General features: G+C 43.7%; 1 protein-coding gene across 1 annotated transcript in view; it reads left to right on the forward strand.

The window, feature by feature from the left end:
* LOC141105988 (AP-1 complex subunit mu-1) overlaps positions 1-15,486 on the forward strand; it is a 151,862-nt gene that overhangs the window by 32,423 nt on the left and 103,953 nt on the right. The window contains exon 3 of the mRNA XM_073596285.1: positions 2,659-2,726. Within this exon, the coding sequence (XP_073452386.1) occupies positions 2,659-2,726 (68 nt within the window). The remainder of the gene's footprint in view (positions 1-2,658; positions 2,727-15,486) is intronic.

Genomic DNA, 15,486 nt, shown 5'->3' on the forward strand with positions numbered 1-15,486 from the left:
ATCCTATCTTAACAACCTACGCCCCATCTCCTTGCTCCCCTTCTTATCCAAACTCCTCGAACGTCTGGTCTACAACCGACTGAGCGTCCAACTCGCTGATTAATAACCTTCTTGATCCCCTTCAGTCTGGATTTCGTCCTCAACACTCCACAGAACCTGCTCTCCTTTAACAAACGATCTACTAACGGCCAAAACCAATCGACACTATTCTGTACTCCTACTCCTGGACCTCTCTGCTGCCTTTGATACGGTTGACCACCTCCTCCTCCTCAAAAAACTACACGCCTTTGGTCTCCCTGACTGTACACTTCGCTGGTTCTCTTCCTACTTATCCAACCGCACCTTTAGCGTTTCTTGCAACTCTACTTCCTCCTCTCCTCTTCCTTTCTCTGTTGGGGTTCCCCAGGGTTCTGTTCTTGGACCTCTCCTATTTTCAGTCTACACCGCTTCCCTGGGTCAACTGATAGCCTCCCATGGCTTCCAATACCACCTCTACGCTGACGACACCCAAATCTATCTCTCTACCCCTCAGCTCACTCCCTCTGTCTCCTCACGTATCACTAATTTACTATCAGATATATCAGTCTGGATGTCACACCACTTCCTCAAACTCAATCTATCCAAAACCGAACTTATAATTTTTTTCTCCCCCATATGCCCCTTCCCCTGATTTCTCTGTCAAAATCGATGGCACAACTATAAGCCCATCCCCACTATAAGCCCATCCCCACATGCCAAGGTTCTAGGTGTAGTCCTGGACTCTGAACTCTCCTTCAAGCAACACATCCAATCACTGTCTAAATCCTGCCGCCTGAACCTCCGCAACATCTCCAAAATACGCCCCTTTCTAAACGATGACACAACAAAGCTCTTAATTCACTCGCTGGTCATCTCTCGCCTCGACTACTGCAACTCCCTTCTCATTGGCTTACCTCTACATAGTCTATCACCTCTTCAATCCATCAGGAATGCCGCTGCCAGACTCATCCATCTTACCAATCGCTCTGTCTGCCACTCCTCTCTGTCAATCCCTCCACTGGCTTCCGCTCGGCCAAAGAAATAAATTCAAAATTCTAACAACTACGTACAAAGCAATCCACAATTTCGCCCCCAGCTACATCACTAGCTTAGTCTCTAAATACCAACCTACTCGTTCTCTTCGTTCCTCTCAAGACCTCCTGCTCTCTAGCTCCCTCGTCACCTCCTCCCATGCTCACCTCCAGGACTTTTCCAAAGCCTCTCCAATCCTATGGAATGCCCTACCCCAATCTGTCCGCTTATCTCCTACTTTATTAGCTTTTAGACGATCCCTGAAAGCCCTTTTCTTCAGAGAAGCCTACCCTACCCACTTCTAACAACTGTATTTTCATTTTTTTCCATCAGCTCATCCCCCACAGTTATTACCTTTTTTTGTTTCCACTTGACCCTCCCTTCTAGATTGTAAGCTCTAACGAGCAGGGCCCTCTGATCCCTTCTGTATTGATTTGTATTGTAAGTGTACTGTCTGCCCTCATGTTGTAAAGCGCTGTGCAAACTGTTGGCGCTATATAAATCCTGTATAATAATAATAATCATGTTTTATGGGATCAATATATTCTGACCTTGTTTTTTTCTAACTATTTATATCTATCTATATCCTATTTGAAAGAATTTTGAGGTTTTTTTTATTTTTTTATTTTTTTTTTTACTCTCAGCAATGTGTGTTTTTCATAGCATGTATTTTAGCTCTCCTGATTGCACTCTTGCATCTCTTCTTGCACTCCTTGTGGTTTTGGAATGCTGATGATGACCCTTTGATCTTATATTTGTTAAAGAACCGTTTTTTTCTCATTAGTATACCTTTTTACATTCCCATTTAACCACCCAGGTTTAACTTTATTATGAAATGTTTTGTTTTTTTATATTTGTTGCCCAAGTGGAATGCACCGACAAATGCCATTGATTATGCTGTTGAAGCACTCCTGCTTCTCTTCAGTGTTCTTTATTGCAAGAATTTTATACCATTTATTGTTATATAGTATGGAGTGCAGCATATGAGAACTGTTTTGCCTGTGAAAGAATCTGCATTTCTGTCTATCCAGTACACCACTCTGCTGCCTCATAGCACAGATTTTTCTAGCAGGGAGGGGACTTGTTCCGCTACATTTTCACTTTTACTAAAATATTCCCTTCCACCCGGTGACTGGACAGTGAAAGAAGGTCCTCTTTTTGTAGCTCTGCTCTCATCTCCTAATAGCATACTTGTGCTGCAGCTCCCTCCCCTCCAAGCTTTTCTGTACAGTCTGTACAATAGACTGCAAGAGGTCAATACCAAGTAGCATTCAGGTACTCAAATGCTTGCATTGATGATTACAGAGCTGTATCAATTTATTTTATTTCTGCCTGAAGTTCAGTTTTAATTTTCGAATATACATTAAATCTGTTATAACAACTGATATTTTCATTATCATCAATTGGAGGATGCAGAAATTCATGAGTTGTAGTGGCAATGGGTCCATTTGGGTTATTGTTATTGTTTTGCTTTAATATTCCCTCTTGTGCTTTAAATATTATCTGGATAATATTGATACTTAAGCTAAAGTAAAGGAATAGTATAAAGCTGAAAGTTTGTGCAGTGAATTGGGAATTTTTAGTGTATTTACCTTAACAGTACGCTAGTGGTTGCAACATCCAAGAAGAATGCTTGTGTGTCACTGGTATTCTCCTTCCTCTACAAAGTTGTTCAGGTGGGTCTGTCATTTACTATGTAGAAATTGCTCATACATTATGCAACTATTGAATGCAAAAACAGTGATTTCAAGGACATGAGGCTCAATGTTGAACATTAGATATCCTAAAGCTTTTCTTGTATATATTTTTTTAAAGGATTTGGAAACCCAACATTTTATATTCCTGATATGTGCCTGCTATACCATGCACTTCTATGAAGGAATATCATGTTCTCTTTGTATTGCTTCCTTTGTGTGAATTACCTGGTGTTCCTAACAGTCGCCCTGGTTTCCTATTATAAACTGACTACACAAGTAGGGCTGCAACTAACTTTTTGATCCGATAATAACCTTAAAGTGTGGTGTACAATTTAGTTAAAATAGTTAATATGTAAAGTTAAAAAAAAGGCAATTTATTTTTAAATATCTATATGCAGTGGTAAATATAAATAACTAACTAATATGGTTAGGGAGCAAAATCTCTAATCCACTCTGAGAATAATAGACAGAGATGTAATGTATATACCATTAGAGGTTGAATCTGGTAAATATCCTCAGACTCCGAGATCAAATTTGTTGTTTAACCACTTAAGGACCAAGTGAGTTAAACATTTTTTTTTTTTAGCTAGAAAATTACTTAGAACCCCCAAACATTATATATTTCTTTATCGTACATCACAGGATACAGAGCCTCAGTATTCACTGATGGGTTATATAGGCACTACTAGGTGATGGACACTGGCACACCCTAGACAGAAAGTTCAGCCCCCTATATAACCCCTCCCCTAACTGGGAGTACCTCAGTTTTTTCGCCAGTGTCTTAGGTGTTGGTCACAAGTAAAGATGTTCTGTGCTGAGCTCTGCTGGAATATTCCTTACTGGGGCAAGCCATGCAACTTGATCCATTCAAAGTGCTTTTTCTAGGCCGAATTGAATGGTACCCGGGCCTTGTGTCCGAAGAAACGAGGTTCTGTCTGTAATGCGTCTCTTCTTAGAAAGCTGCACCCCAGTATCCAGTATTTGTTTTTTTTCAGCCATATTCCTGGCGGGGTGCTTTACAGACCCAGAGCTAGGATCCCCCTTTTTTTTAAAGGAGGCCCTAGTCCCTGAAGGTTTTTTCAAACGGAGCCCACCGTGAGTTGGTGTGTGTTGCTGTCTGTTGGTGTGTGTTGCTGTCTGTTGGTGTGTGTTGCTGTCTGTTGGTGTGTGTTGCTGTCTGTTGGTGTGTGTTGCTGTCTGTTGTTTGCTGGGTTGCATTTTGGGGACTTTTCCTTTTAGTTTTTAATTTGCCTTTTTGCTGTCACTTTTTAAATAGCTTTTTTTTTTTTTTTTTTTTTGTTTTATCAGTCTATCAATTAAGGGGTGTGGTTAATTGCTCACAGGTGCCTATTTAACTTGTTGTAGGACTCAGTCTGAGCGTGCTCAGTTTGAAGCTGTGGAGCTTGGTGTAAGTGGAGCTGGATTAAGTGGGAGTTAAAAACAAGAGTTTAAAACAGGAGGTTATAACAGGGGTCATAGTACCTGTGTAGTGTGAGTATCTGAGTGTTGTCTGAGTAGTGTGTGTGGATCGTTAGTACTTGTGTATTGTGTACCTGTGTATTGTCTTGTCGTGTACCTGTGTATTGTCTTGAGTATTAGTGCCAGGAAGCTAGTTGTTAGGTAATTTGGACAGGGTAAAATCCCCAAATCCTCACCAAATTTAATAGGTACGATGCCCGGCGGGTGTGGAGAGGCGACTCTTTGTACATCTTGCCGCATGTATGCGTTCCTTGATCATCCGATCGAGGGCGAATACTGCTGTGCAAAATGTAAGCACATTGTTTCCCTGGAAGCCCAGGTTCTGAATCTGGGGAAGCAACTGTCAGCACTGAGAAGTCCCTCCATACTAAAGGTGAGCCAGGAACGTACACGGCAGGTGCCGGCAGGGGCCAGCACAGAGGCGGGTGGAGACAAAGAGGTGCAGGCACTAGCAAAGAGTAGATGGGTGACAGTCGGGAGGGGTAGAGGGGGAAGTGCCAGGGAGGCCGATCCAGGACTGGAGCATCCCAATAAGTACGCTCCATTGAGTGACATTGGTGTAACCAGTCAGGGACCAGCACTGCTGGAGATGAGGGACTCTCCTAGCTGCCAGGGGAAGAACTCCTCCAGTGAGAGTGGGGGGGCAGCAAAGGGAAAGGAAAGACAGATTCTGGTGGTAGGGGACTCAATTCTTAGAAGGACAGAGAGGGCAATCTGTAACCAAGACCTGAAGCGCCGAACAGTATGTTGTCTACCGGGCGCTCGGGTTCGGCACATCACGGATCTTGTGGACAGATTACTGGGAGGGGCTGGGGAAGACCCGGCTGTCATGGTGCACGTTGGCACCAATGACAAAGTCAGAGGCAGATGGAGTGTCCTAAAGAACGATTTTAGGGACTTAGGAGCTAAATAGAGGAAAAGGACCTCCAAGGTAGTGTTCTCAGGAATACTACCGGTACATCGAGCCACACCAGAGAGGCAGAGGGAGATTAGGGAAGTAAACAAGTGGCTGAAGAGCTGGTGTAGTAAGGAGGGGTTTGGGTTCCTGGAGGACTGGGACGACTTCTCAGTCGGTAACCGGTACTATAGAAGGGACGGACTGCACCTAAATGAGGAGGGTGCAGATCTGCTGGGAATGAAGATGGCCAAAAAGTTAGAGGGGTTTTTAAACTAGGCGATGGGGGGGAGGGTCCAGAGACAGTGATAGCCATGTGGCATGTTCACCAATGCCAGGAGCCTGGCGGACAAGATGGGTGAACTAGAGATACTGTTGTACAAGGAGGATTTGGATTTTGTGGGAATTTCAGAGACCTGGTTCAACAGCTCTCATGATTGGCTGGCAAACATTCAAGGGTATACCCTATACCGCAAGGACAGAGAGGGTAAAAAAGGGGGAGGGGTATGCCTATATATCAAGAATAATGTACAAGTGAATGTGAGAGATGACATCACTGAGGGGGCTAGGGAGGAGGTGGAATCTTTATGGGTAGAGCTCCAAAGGGATGAAGCTAAGGGGAAAATAATACTGGGAGTATGCTATAGGCCCCCTAACCTGAGGGAGGAAGTGGAGACGGATCTCCTATCACAAATTGGATTAGCAGCAAGGATGGGAAGTGTTATCATAATGGGGGATTTTAATTATTCAGACATAGACTGGGCGGAGGGAACCGCGCATTCATTTAAGGCTCGCCAGTTCCTTAGTGTCTTGCAGGACAATTTTATGGGTCAGATGGTAGACGCACCAACTAGAAATAAAACATTACTAGATCTACTGATTACCAACAATACAGACCTGATAACAGATGTGGAAATACGGGGCAATTTAGGTAACAGCGATCACAGGTCAATTAGTTTCAGTATAAATCACACAAATAGGAGACATGAAGGGAACACAAAGACACTGAATTTCAAAAGAGCCAACTTCCCTAAACTACAAACCTTGCTAAAAGGCATAAATTGGGATAAAATATTAGGAACAAAGAATACGGATGAGAGATGGGTTTGCTTTAAGAGCATATTAAATGAGGGCATTAGCCAATGTATCCCATTGGGTAATAAATTTAAAAGAGCGAACAAACATCCTGGATGGCTTAACTCCAATGTAAAAATGCATATAAAAGCAAAGGAGAAGGCCTTCAAAAAATACAAGGTTGAGGGATCATCCACAGCATTCAGAATTTATAAAGAATGCAATAAGAAATGTAAGGGTGCAATTAGGATGGCTAAGATAGAACATGAAAGACACATAGCGGAGGAGAGCAAAAAAAATCCCAAGAAATTCTTTAAGTATGTAAACAGTAAAAAAGGGAGGACAGACCATATTGGCCCCATAAAGAATGAGGAAGGACATCTGGTTACAAAGGATGGGGAGATCGCAAAGGTATTGAATTTATTCTTCTCCTCAGTCTTCACGAGTGAATCGGGGGGCTTCAGTAACCAAAACTGCAGTGTTTATCCTCATGACACAACACAGGAAGCACCTACATGGTTAACAGAGGACGGAATTAAAATTAGACTTGAGAAACTTAACATTAATAAATCACCGGGACCAGATGGCTTGCATCCGAGGGTACTTGGGGAACTCAGGTGATTGCCAGACCATTGTTCCTAATTTTTACAGACAGTCTATTGACTGGAATGGTACCAGCTGATTGGAGAAAAGCCAATGTAGCACCAATATTTAAAAAGGGCCCAAAAAACATCCCTGGGAATTACAGACCAGTTAGCCTAACATCAATAGTATGTAAACTCTTGGAGGGGATGATAAGGGACTATATACAAGATTTTAGTAATAAGAATGATATCATTAGCAGTAATCAGCATGGATTCATGAAGAATCGTTCTTGCCAAACCTATCTATTAACCTTCTATGAGGAGGTGAGTTGCCATCTAGATAAAGGAAGGCCCGTAGACGTGGTGTATCTGGATTTTGCAAAAGCATTTGACACAGTTCCCCATAAACGTTTACTGTACAAAATAAGGTGCTTTGGCATGGACCATAGGGTGAGTACATGGATTGAAAACTGGCTACAAGGGCGTGTTCAGAGGGTGGTGATAAATGGGGAGTACTCAGAATGGTCAGGGGTGGGTAGTGGGGTTCCCCAGGGTTCTGTGCTGGGACCAATCCTATTTAATTTGTTCATAAACGACCTGGAGGATGGGATAAACAGTTCAATCTCGGTATTTGCAGACGATACTAAGCTAAGCAGGGCAATAACTTCTCCGCAGGATGTGGAAATCTTGCAGAAAGACCTGAACAAATTAATGGGGTTGGCGACTACATGGCAAATGAGGTTCAATGTAGAAAAATGTAAAATAATGCATTTGGGTGTCAAAAATATGAATGCAATCTATACACTGGGGGGAGAACCTCTGGGGGAATCTAGGATGGAAAAGGACCTGGGGGTCCTAGTGGATGATAGGCTCAGCAATGGCATGCAATGCCAAGCTGCTGCTAATAAAGCATGTATGTAATGTAATACTGACACATAATCACACACATAGGTTGGACTTGATGGACTTGTGTCTTTTTTCAACCTCACCTACTATGTAACTATGTAACTATGTGAGTGGTGAAGATTGGGCCTGTTACCACAGAACCCTGCAGCTGGATAAGGTAAGGGAGATTCCTAAGGAATTTTTCTAGTTTCTTATGGTCTTTTCTCCTTTAATGTTGCTATGCCTAAAGTTGCCACCAGGGGCTGTCAAGAGCACGTACCTTCCATGCTTGTCTTTTCTCGTCTCTGTGATCATGCTGCACACTCCTCCGAGCCCAGGCTTAAGGTAGTATGTGGGATGGGGGGATTTTTTTCTCTGAGAATGTCTCCCCAAAGCTCTTTTTTTATTTAGGGCAGTCAGCGGTACCCGCTCCACCTCCCGCCATCGCCGTTGCCGCATTACGGTGGTTTCTCATCCACCTACCCTCCACTCTCCTCCGCCCCAGCCCCCCTCCATGGCGATCCGATCAGGATTGGAACCCTTGGCTCGCGTGGGAAAGCAGGGCTTATTCAAAAGAGGACAAGGGGAGGGGCGGTATAGGGGCTTGGAAAAAGGGGGCGGAGCGTTAGCGCGGCGTCTGGTGTGGGTCAACACCCACAAAGAGGGGCTAATTGAGTCTATAAGAAACACTCTTTTACAGGTGCACAGTTTCAAGGAGGGACACAGAGCGCATGGAGGGCATGTAAGTGTGGCTGACACAGGCATCCCCAGGCAGCATTAACTTAGCACCAGACTGGGCCTTTTATAGCAGCGATAGTTGCTGGACTATATTGCTCAGCAGTACGTGCATTTCTGGTTGTACCTTGGCATTTGTGCTTGGCACTATGGCAGAAGAGGTACGGGTACCCCGAGAAGTAGGGGCTCAAGGGGATCTCCCTCAGGCTCTGAGGACCCCCCCCTCTGCAGCACCATCTCCTCCTGAAGAACCTAGGGAGGCTGATCAGGATGAGCGGGGTCAGGGGCTACATCTGCTGCTGGCACTTCAGCCCCTGTATTTATCACTCAGGAGGTTTTTTTCTTCAACCATAAGTGGATTAGAGGAAAGATTAATGGCTGTGATTACATCTTCACTAGGGGTAAGAGCGCATTAGATCCCCTTTTACCCAGGACCCTCAAACAGAGGAACTCTGGGAAAGGGGAGATGATTCCTCCTCCGGAGATTGGGATGAGGATGACTCCTTCTCTGGGGAATCTAGTGAGGAAGGTCCCTCTCCGGCTTCACAGGCTGAGTAATTGCTGGTGCAATCCCTTACCGAAAAGGTCCGCTACACATTTAGGTTGCCTGTGTCTGAGCCGCTTGAGAAACCAACATCTAGTTTGGGTTGCTGTACACACTTTTCCTGTTCATTCCCTGCTGGAAAAGCTTATTTATTCTGAGTGGGATCACCCAGATAAACATTTTTTCCCTCCTAAAAGGTTTTCTACTCTTTATCCTATGGAGGAAAAGTTCACAAAGATGTGGGGTATACCGGCAATTGACGCCGCTATCTCCTCTGTGAACAAAAATTTGACTTGTCTGGTTGACAACACTCAAATGCTTAGGTTTCCTGTTGAAAAACGTTTTTGCCTTGGCAGGTTCGGTAGCTCAACCTGCAATAGCGGCAGTTGGGGTATGCCAATCCTCAAGAGACCACTTGAAATAGGTGCTCAAGGTTTTCCCTGAACAGCAGGCCCAAGAATTAGCCGAGCTGCCAGCAGCCTTGTGTTTTGCGGTTGATGCAATCAGAGATTCTATCCTTCAGACCTCTTGTCTTACGCTAGGGCTGGTAAATATGCGTAGAATCTTGTGGCTGAAAAATTGGTCAGCCGAAACTCCTTTCAAAAAGCTCCTGGCGGGGTTCACTTTTCACGGTAAAAGGCTGTTTGGGGATGACTTGGACAAATATATACAAAAGATATCAAGTGGGAAAAGTACCTTTTTGCCAGTTAAACGGAGTAAACATCCTTAATTTATAAGGACTCTTTCTCCAGCGCCTGGGGCATCAGCCTCCAGGCAGTCGCGACGGCCTCCACCATCAGGTTCAGGAGGTAAAACTCGGAGTCAACCCCAAGGACAAAAGAAATCCTGGGGGAGGAAATCTACAAGACAGAACTCTAAAGCCCCTTTATGAAGGGGCGCCCCCGCTCGTTCGAGTGGGGGGGGAGACTGCTACAGTTCTCAACGGTCTGGCAGGAGGAATTTCAGGACAGATGGGTGATCTCCACAATAACTCAGATCAAATGTCCCCAAAGACCCAGAGAAAAAGAAGTCTCTCTACCAAGCGTTGGATCAACTTCTGTCGCAAAAAGTAATCATGGCAGTTCCCATGCAAGAGTGGGGGTTGGGCTTTTATTCAAACCTATTTACGGTGCCAAAGCCAAATGAAGATGTCCGGCCCATTCTGGATCTCAAGGATCTAAATCGGTTTCTAAAGATTCGATCTTTTCGCATGGAACCTATCCGATCTGTAGTCTCCATCCTACAAGGAGAACTTCTGGCATCAATCGACATCAAAGATGCTTACCTGCGTGTACCTATTTTCCCTGTTCATCAGAAATATCTGCGTTTCGAAGTGAAAAATCGTAATTTCCAGTTTGTAGCTTTGCCTTTCTGTCTAGCTACTGCACCTCGGGTGTTCACGAAGGTCCTGGCTCCTCCTCTGGCCAGATTAAGGGCCCAAGGTATACGCTTGTAGCGTACCTGGACAACCTGCTCTTAATAGACCGGTCGGTAGCCTGTTTTAGACCAAGGCTTGGTCACCACAGTCAACTACCTGGAATATCTAGGTTGGGTTCTCAACCTAGAGAAATCTTCTTTAAAACCAGTAAGAAGACTAGAGTACTTGGGTCTTATCATAGATACAACCCAAAAAAGGGTGTTTTTACCCCAGGCAAAAATCAGTGCAATAAAGGTGCTGGTTCAGCTAGTCAGGCAAAGAAAAGTCCTTCAATTCACCTTTGTATGAGATTGTTGGGAAAGATGGTGGCTTCGTTTGAAGCAGTTCCCTATGCTCAGTTTCATTCAAGACTGTTGCAAAACAGTATCCTTTTCTGCCTGGAACAAGAAGGTCCAGGCACTGGGTTTTCCAATGCACTTATCTCCAATAGTGCGCCAAAGTCTCTGTTGATGGGTGGTACCCGAAAATCTGCGGAAAGGGAAATCCTTTCTGCCAGTCACCTGGAAGGTGGTAACAGATGCCAGCCTTTCGGGTTGGGAAGCCGTTCTGGAAGAGGCGACTGTCCAAGGGAAATGGTCCAGGATCAAGAAGACTTTACCCATCAATATTCTGGAGATTCGTGTGGCGCACCTGGCTCTAAAAACCTGGACATTCCGGTTGCAGGGTTGTTCTGTCAGGGTCCAATCCGACAATGCCACAGCAGTGGCTTATATCAATCACCAAGGGGGCACCAGGAGTCGTGCAGCCCAGAAAGAGGTAAACCAGATCCTAATCTGGGCAGAAAAGCATGTGCCGTGCATATCGGCAATCTTCATTCCAGGGGTAGAGAATTGGCAGGCGGACTACTTAAGTCGCCAGCAGTTGTTCCCAGGGGAATGGTCTCTTCACCCGACATCTTCCTGGCCATATGTCAAAGATGGGGGATCCCGGATGTAGATCTGTTTGCGTCCAAGTTCAACAACTTTGTGTCAAGAACAAGGGATCCTCTTGCATGCGGGACGGATGCGTTGGTAACTCCATGGCGTCCGTTCTCACTGATTTATGCATTCCCTCCTATTCTGCTGCTACCACGGCTTCTTCGCAGGATCAAGCAAGAAAAGAAGTCAGTGCTTCTAGTGGCCCAGAAGATCTTGGTATGCAGAAATAGTAAAGATGGCGGTAGGGTCCCCATGGACCCTACCACTACGTCCAGACCTGCTATCGCAGGGACCAGTGTTCCAGCCTACTTTACAAATGCTAAATTTAACGGTTTGGCTATTGAAACCCACATTCTGAAGAGTTGTGGGCTTTCAGGTCCAGTAACTTCTACCTTGATTAATGCAAGGAAGCCAGCTTCCAGAGTCATATTTTTTATAGATTCTGGAAGGCTTATGTCTCCTGGTGTGAATCCAGGGGTTGGCATCCCAGGAAGTATGTTATAGGGAGAATCCTTGCCTTTCTGCAAATGGGGTTAGCGATGAAATTGGCCTTGAGTACTATCAAGGGCCAGGTTTCGGCCTTGTCTGTATTGATTCAATGTCCGCTTGCTTCACATGCTTTGGTCCGAAGCTTTATACAGGGGGTATCCCGGCTTAATCCACCAGTTAGAGCCCCCCTGAATTCCTGGGACTTGAATTTAGTTCTGTCAGCTTTACAGAAACAGCCTTTTGAGCCGATACAACATATTCCTTTGGTCCTTTTGACAAGGAAGCTAGTTTTTCTAGTAGCCATTTCTTCTGCAAGAAGGGTATCAGAATTGGCGGCTCTTTCTTGTAAATAGCCATATTTAATCGTTCATAAGGATAGAGTAGTGTTACGTTCTCGTCCTAGTTTTCTTCCGAAGATGGTTTCAAATTTTCTACTAAACCAGGATATTGTTCTGCCTTCATTTTTCCCAGATCCCTGTTCTAAGGAAGAAAAGTCGCTACATTGTCTGGATGTAGTGAAAGCGGTCAAAGCCTATTTGGAAGCGACCGCTCAGGTTCGCAAAACGGACGTTTTGTTCGTGTTGCCTGTAGGTCCTAAGATAGGACAGGCAGCGGCGAAATCCACCATTGCTAAATGGATTTGGCAGGTAATTTTTCAAGCTTATGGTTTATTTCAATTTGTTTTTATTAGTTTTGAAAGAATATATGACAACATAAGAAAGATTAGTAATGGTGATACAAAGAATATTACATGCATATGTAGGAGTTGGAACACATGTGTCAAAGATCTCAGCATTTTAGTTATGAATAGACATTATCTTAAACAAATAGTTATATCATTCTGTAGGTCCCAATCTGAAGAATTACCACATATGCTTCCGAATCAATAATACATAAAACAATATATGGTGAACCGTATCAGAGAAAAGGAAAACTGGGAAGGATGGGGGAAGGGGGGAATGAATGGTAGGTTACCCTATTACCTTATGTTACAGCCTCACATCAGGACTCCTAAATTGTGTTATTTTCAGCAGGGGAATTTTGAGGGGTTTGAACTATGTCTCGTTGTAGAGTTCTCTCCAAGGAGACCATTGCTCATAAAATTTAGTTAAACCACCTAGTTTGTAAGCCATTAATTGTTCCAGAGAGTATGTTTCAGAGGTGAGGTTTATCACCTCTCCAACATTTGGGGCTTTGATTGATTTCCATTTCCTAATGACAATTAGTCGTGCGGAATAGAGTGTATGCATAGCCACATGTCTAAGGCTCTTTGGGAATATTTCTATATCGATGCTCAAAATTGCTAATTTAACCACTTCCCTACCAGGCCAATTCTGACATTTCTCTCCTACATGTAAAAATCATAATTTTTTTGCTAGAAAATTACATAGAACCCCCAAACATTATATATGTTTTTTTAGCAAAGACCCTAGAGAATACAATGGTGGTTGTTGCAACTTTTTATCTCACACAGTATTTGCGCAGGAATTTTTTGAACGCGTTTTTTTTGGGAAAAAAACAGTTTTTTGTGTTTAAAAAAAAAAAAACAAAACAGTAAAGTTAGCCCAATGTTTTTGCATTTTGTGAAAGATGAAGTTACGCCGAGTAAATAGATACCTAACATGTCACGCTTCAAAATTGCACACGCTTGTGGAATGGCGCCAATGTTCGGTACTTAAAAATCCCCATAGGCGACGCTTGAAATTTTTTTACTGGTTACATGTTTTGAGTTACAGAGGAGGTCTAGGGACAAAATGATTGCTCTCGCTCCAACGTTCGCGGCGATACCTCACATGTATGGTTTGAACACAGTTTTCATATGTAGGCGGGACTTACGTATGCGTTCGCTTCTGCGTGCGAGCACACGGGGACATCGGCACTTTAAAATTTTTTTTTTTTTTTATTGTTGATTATATTTTCTTTTTTTTATTTTGACACTTTTTTTTTTTTTTTGAAGAAAAAAAAAATGTGATCACTTTTATTCCTATTACAAGGAATGTAAACATCCCTTGTAATAGGAATATGACATGACAGGTGCTCTTAATAGTGAGATATGGGGTCAATAAGACCCCATATCTCACCACTAGGCTGGGAAGCCTGAAATAAAAAAAAAAAATAAAACGATCACCGCTTCCCAGCCGTAGCGGTGCCGTTTTTTTGAATGGAGAGGCCGGGCGTGACGTCATAACATCGCGCCCGGCCTCCGATGATCATAGAGACTCTGGCGACCATCTGGTCCACCAGAAATCTCTATGATCTACATCCGGCGCCGGCGGATCCCCTCTCCGCCTCACCGATCGTAACGGTGAGTCGGAACAAGCACCGGAGGGGGGGGGCGAAACCACATCCACACCAGCATTGGTTAGATTGTTCAGGCGCAAATTTAGCTATCGTGTATGGCGTGTAGTACCACCTAAGATTAAGTTTTTTGTGCCATTTCCCAGTACCTAGCACATTTAGAAATTGACATATTGTTTGAAATTGCTGTTTGCCACTGGTGGTCTGGGATATCTACGTTCAGTTCTGTGGCCCATTTGATCAGGGGTTTGGATACACAGAAGGTGAGTTTATCATGCAGGCAGTTATAAAATAGTGATATTCCCTTCTTTTTGGGCTTTGGAGATGTCCAGAAATTCCAGGCATCCCGGGATGGATATATATATCCATCAACATATATGTATATGTTTAGCTTGGGAGTTAATGTGGATTTTAGTTGGGCGTATGTGAGGAATTCCCCTTTTGGGAGAGAGTATTTAGAAGCTAATTCCTCGTATGAAATGAGTCTACCTTCCTCAAGTATAGACAAGATTTCTCTGATCCCTCTTTCTTCCCATTTGGGAGTTGCTATATCGGGGTTGATGAATCTAAGTGTTCCTATGTTAAGTGGGATTTTTGTTTGATTGATTACCATGTTGTAGGAAGTGCCTCCAAGCTAGAGGCTGATATAGTGGGATGGTTCAAGCCAGTACTGAGAGTAGGGGATATAGCGTTTGCTAGTAGAAGTGACTGCAGGTTGCCCGGTGTTACTACTGAATGTTCTATGGTGCTCCATGATTTACAGTTTGGAAAGAAAAACCAGAACCTCAATTGGTCTAATAATGTGGCCGAGTAGTAGTCCTGCAGGTCTGGTACTCCCATGCCTCCTGCTTTCCTATGTTTCCGGAGGGTATAGTGACTACATCTAGACTTGCCTTTATTCCACAGAAATGTAGATATAATTTTCTGAGTGTTTTTAAAGAAGGCTAGTGGGATTTGGATTGGCAACGTTCTAAAAAAGTACAACATTTTGGGTAGAATGGACATTTTGAACGCCGCCAGTCTACCTGCCCACGATAGGAAAAGCCTGCCTATTTTAACAGTGTCTTTTTGGATCTCTGACAGAAGTGGGGCAAAGTTCTCCTTGTATAAGTTGGAGAGAGGAGGAGTTAAAGTGATACCCAGATAGCATAGAGTGTTAGAGGACCATGGGTATGTGAACTGGGATTGTAAGGAAGTTTTGTAAAGTTTTGTTAACATTGATGCCCAATATGCTAGATTTTGTTTCATTGACTCTATAAAGGGAAACTAGGTTGAACTCGGTGAGGATCTTGTGTACTGCTGGCAATGATTTAGCTGGGTCTTCTAATGTCAGAATAATATCATCTGCAAAAAGCGTTTTATAGGGTAATGTTCTCCCCCTACCTGTATCCCTTTGATGAC

The sequence above is a fragment of the Aquarana catesbeiana genome, linkage group LG01 (assembly GCF_042186555.1).
Source record: "Aquarana catesbeiana isolate 2022-GZ linkage group LG01, ASM4218655v1, whole genome shotgun sequence".
Taxonomy (NCBI): Eukaryota; Metazoa; Chordata; class Amphibia; order Anura; family Ranidae; genus Aquarana; species Aquarana catesbeiana.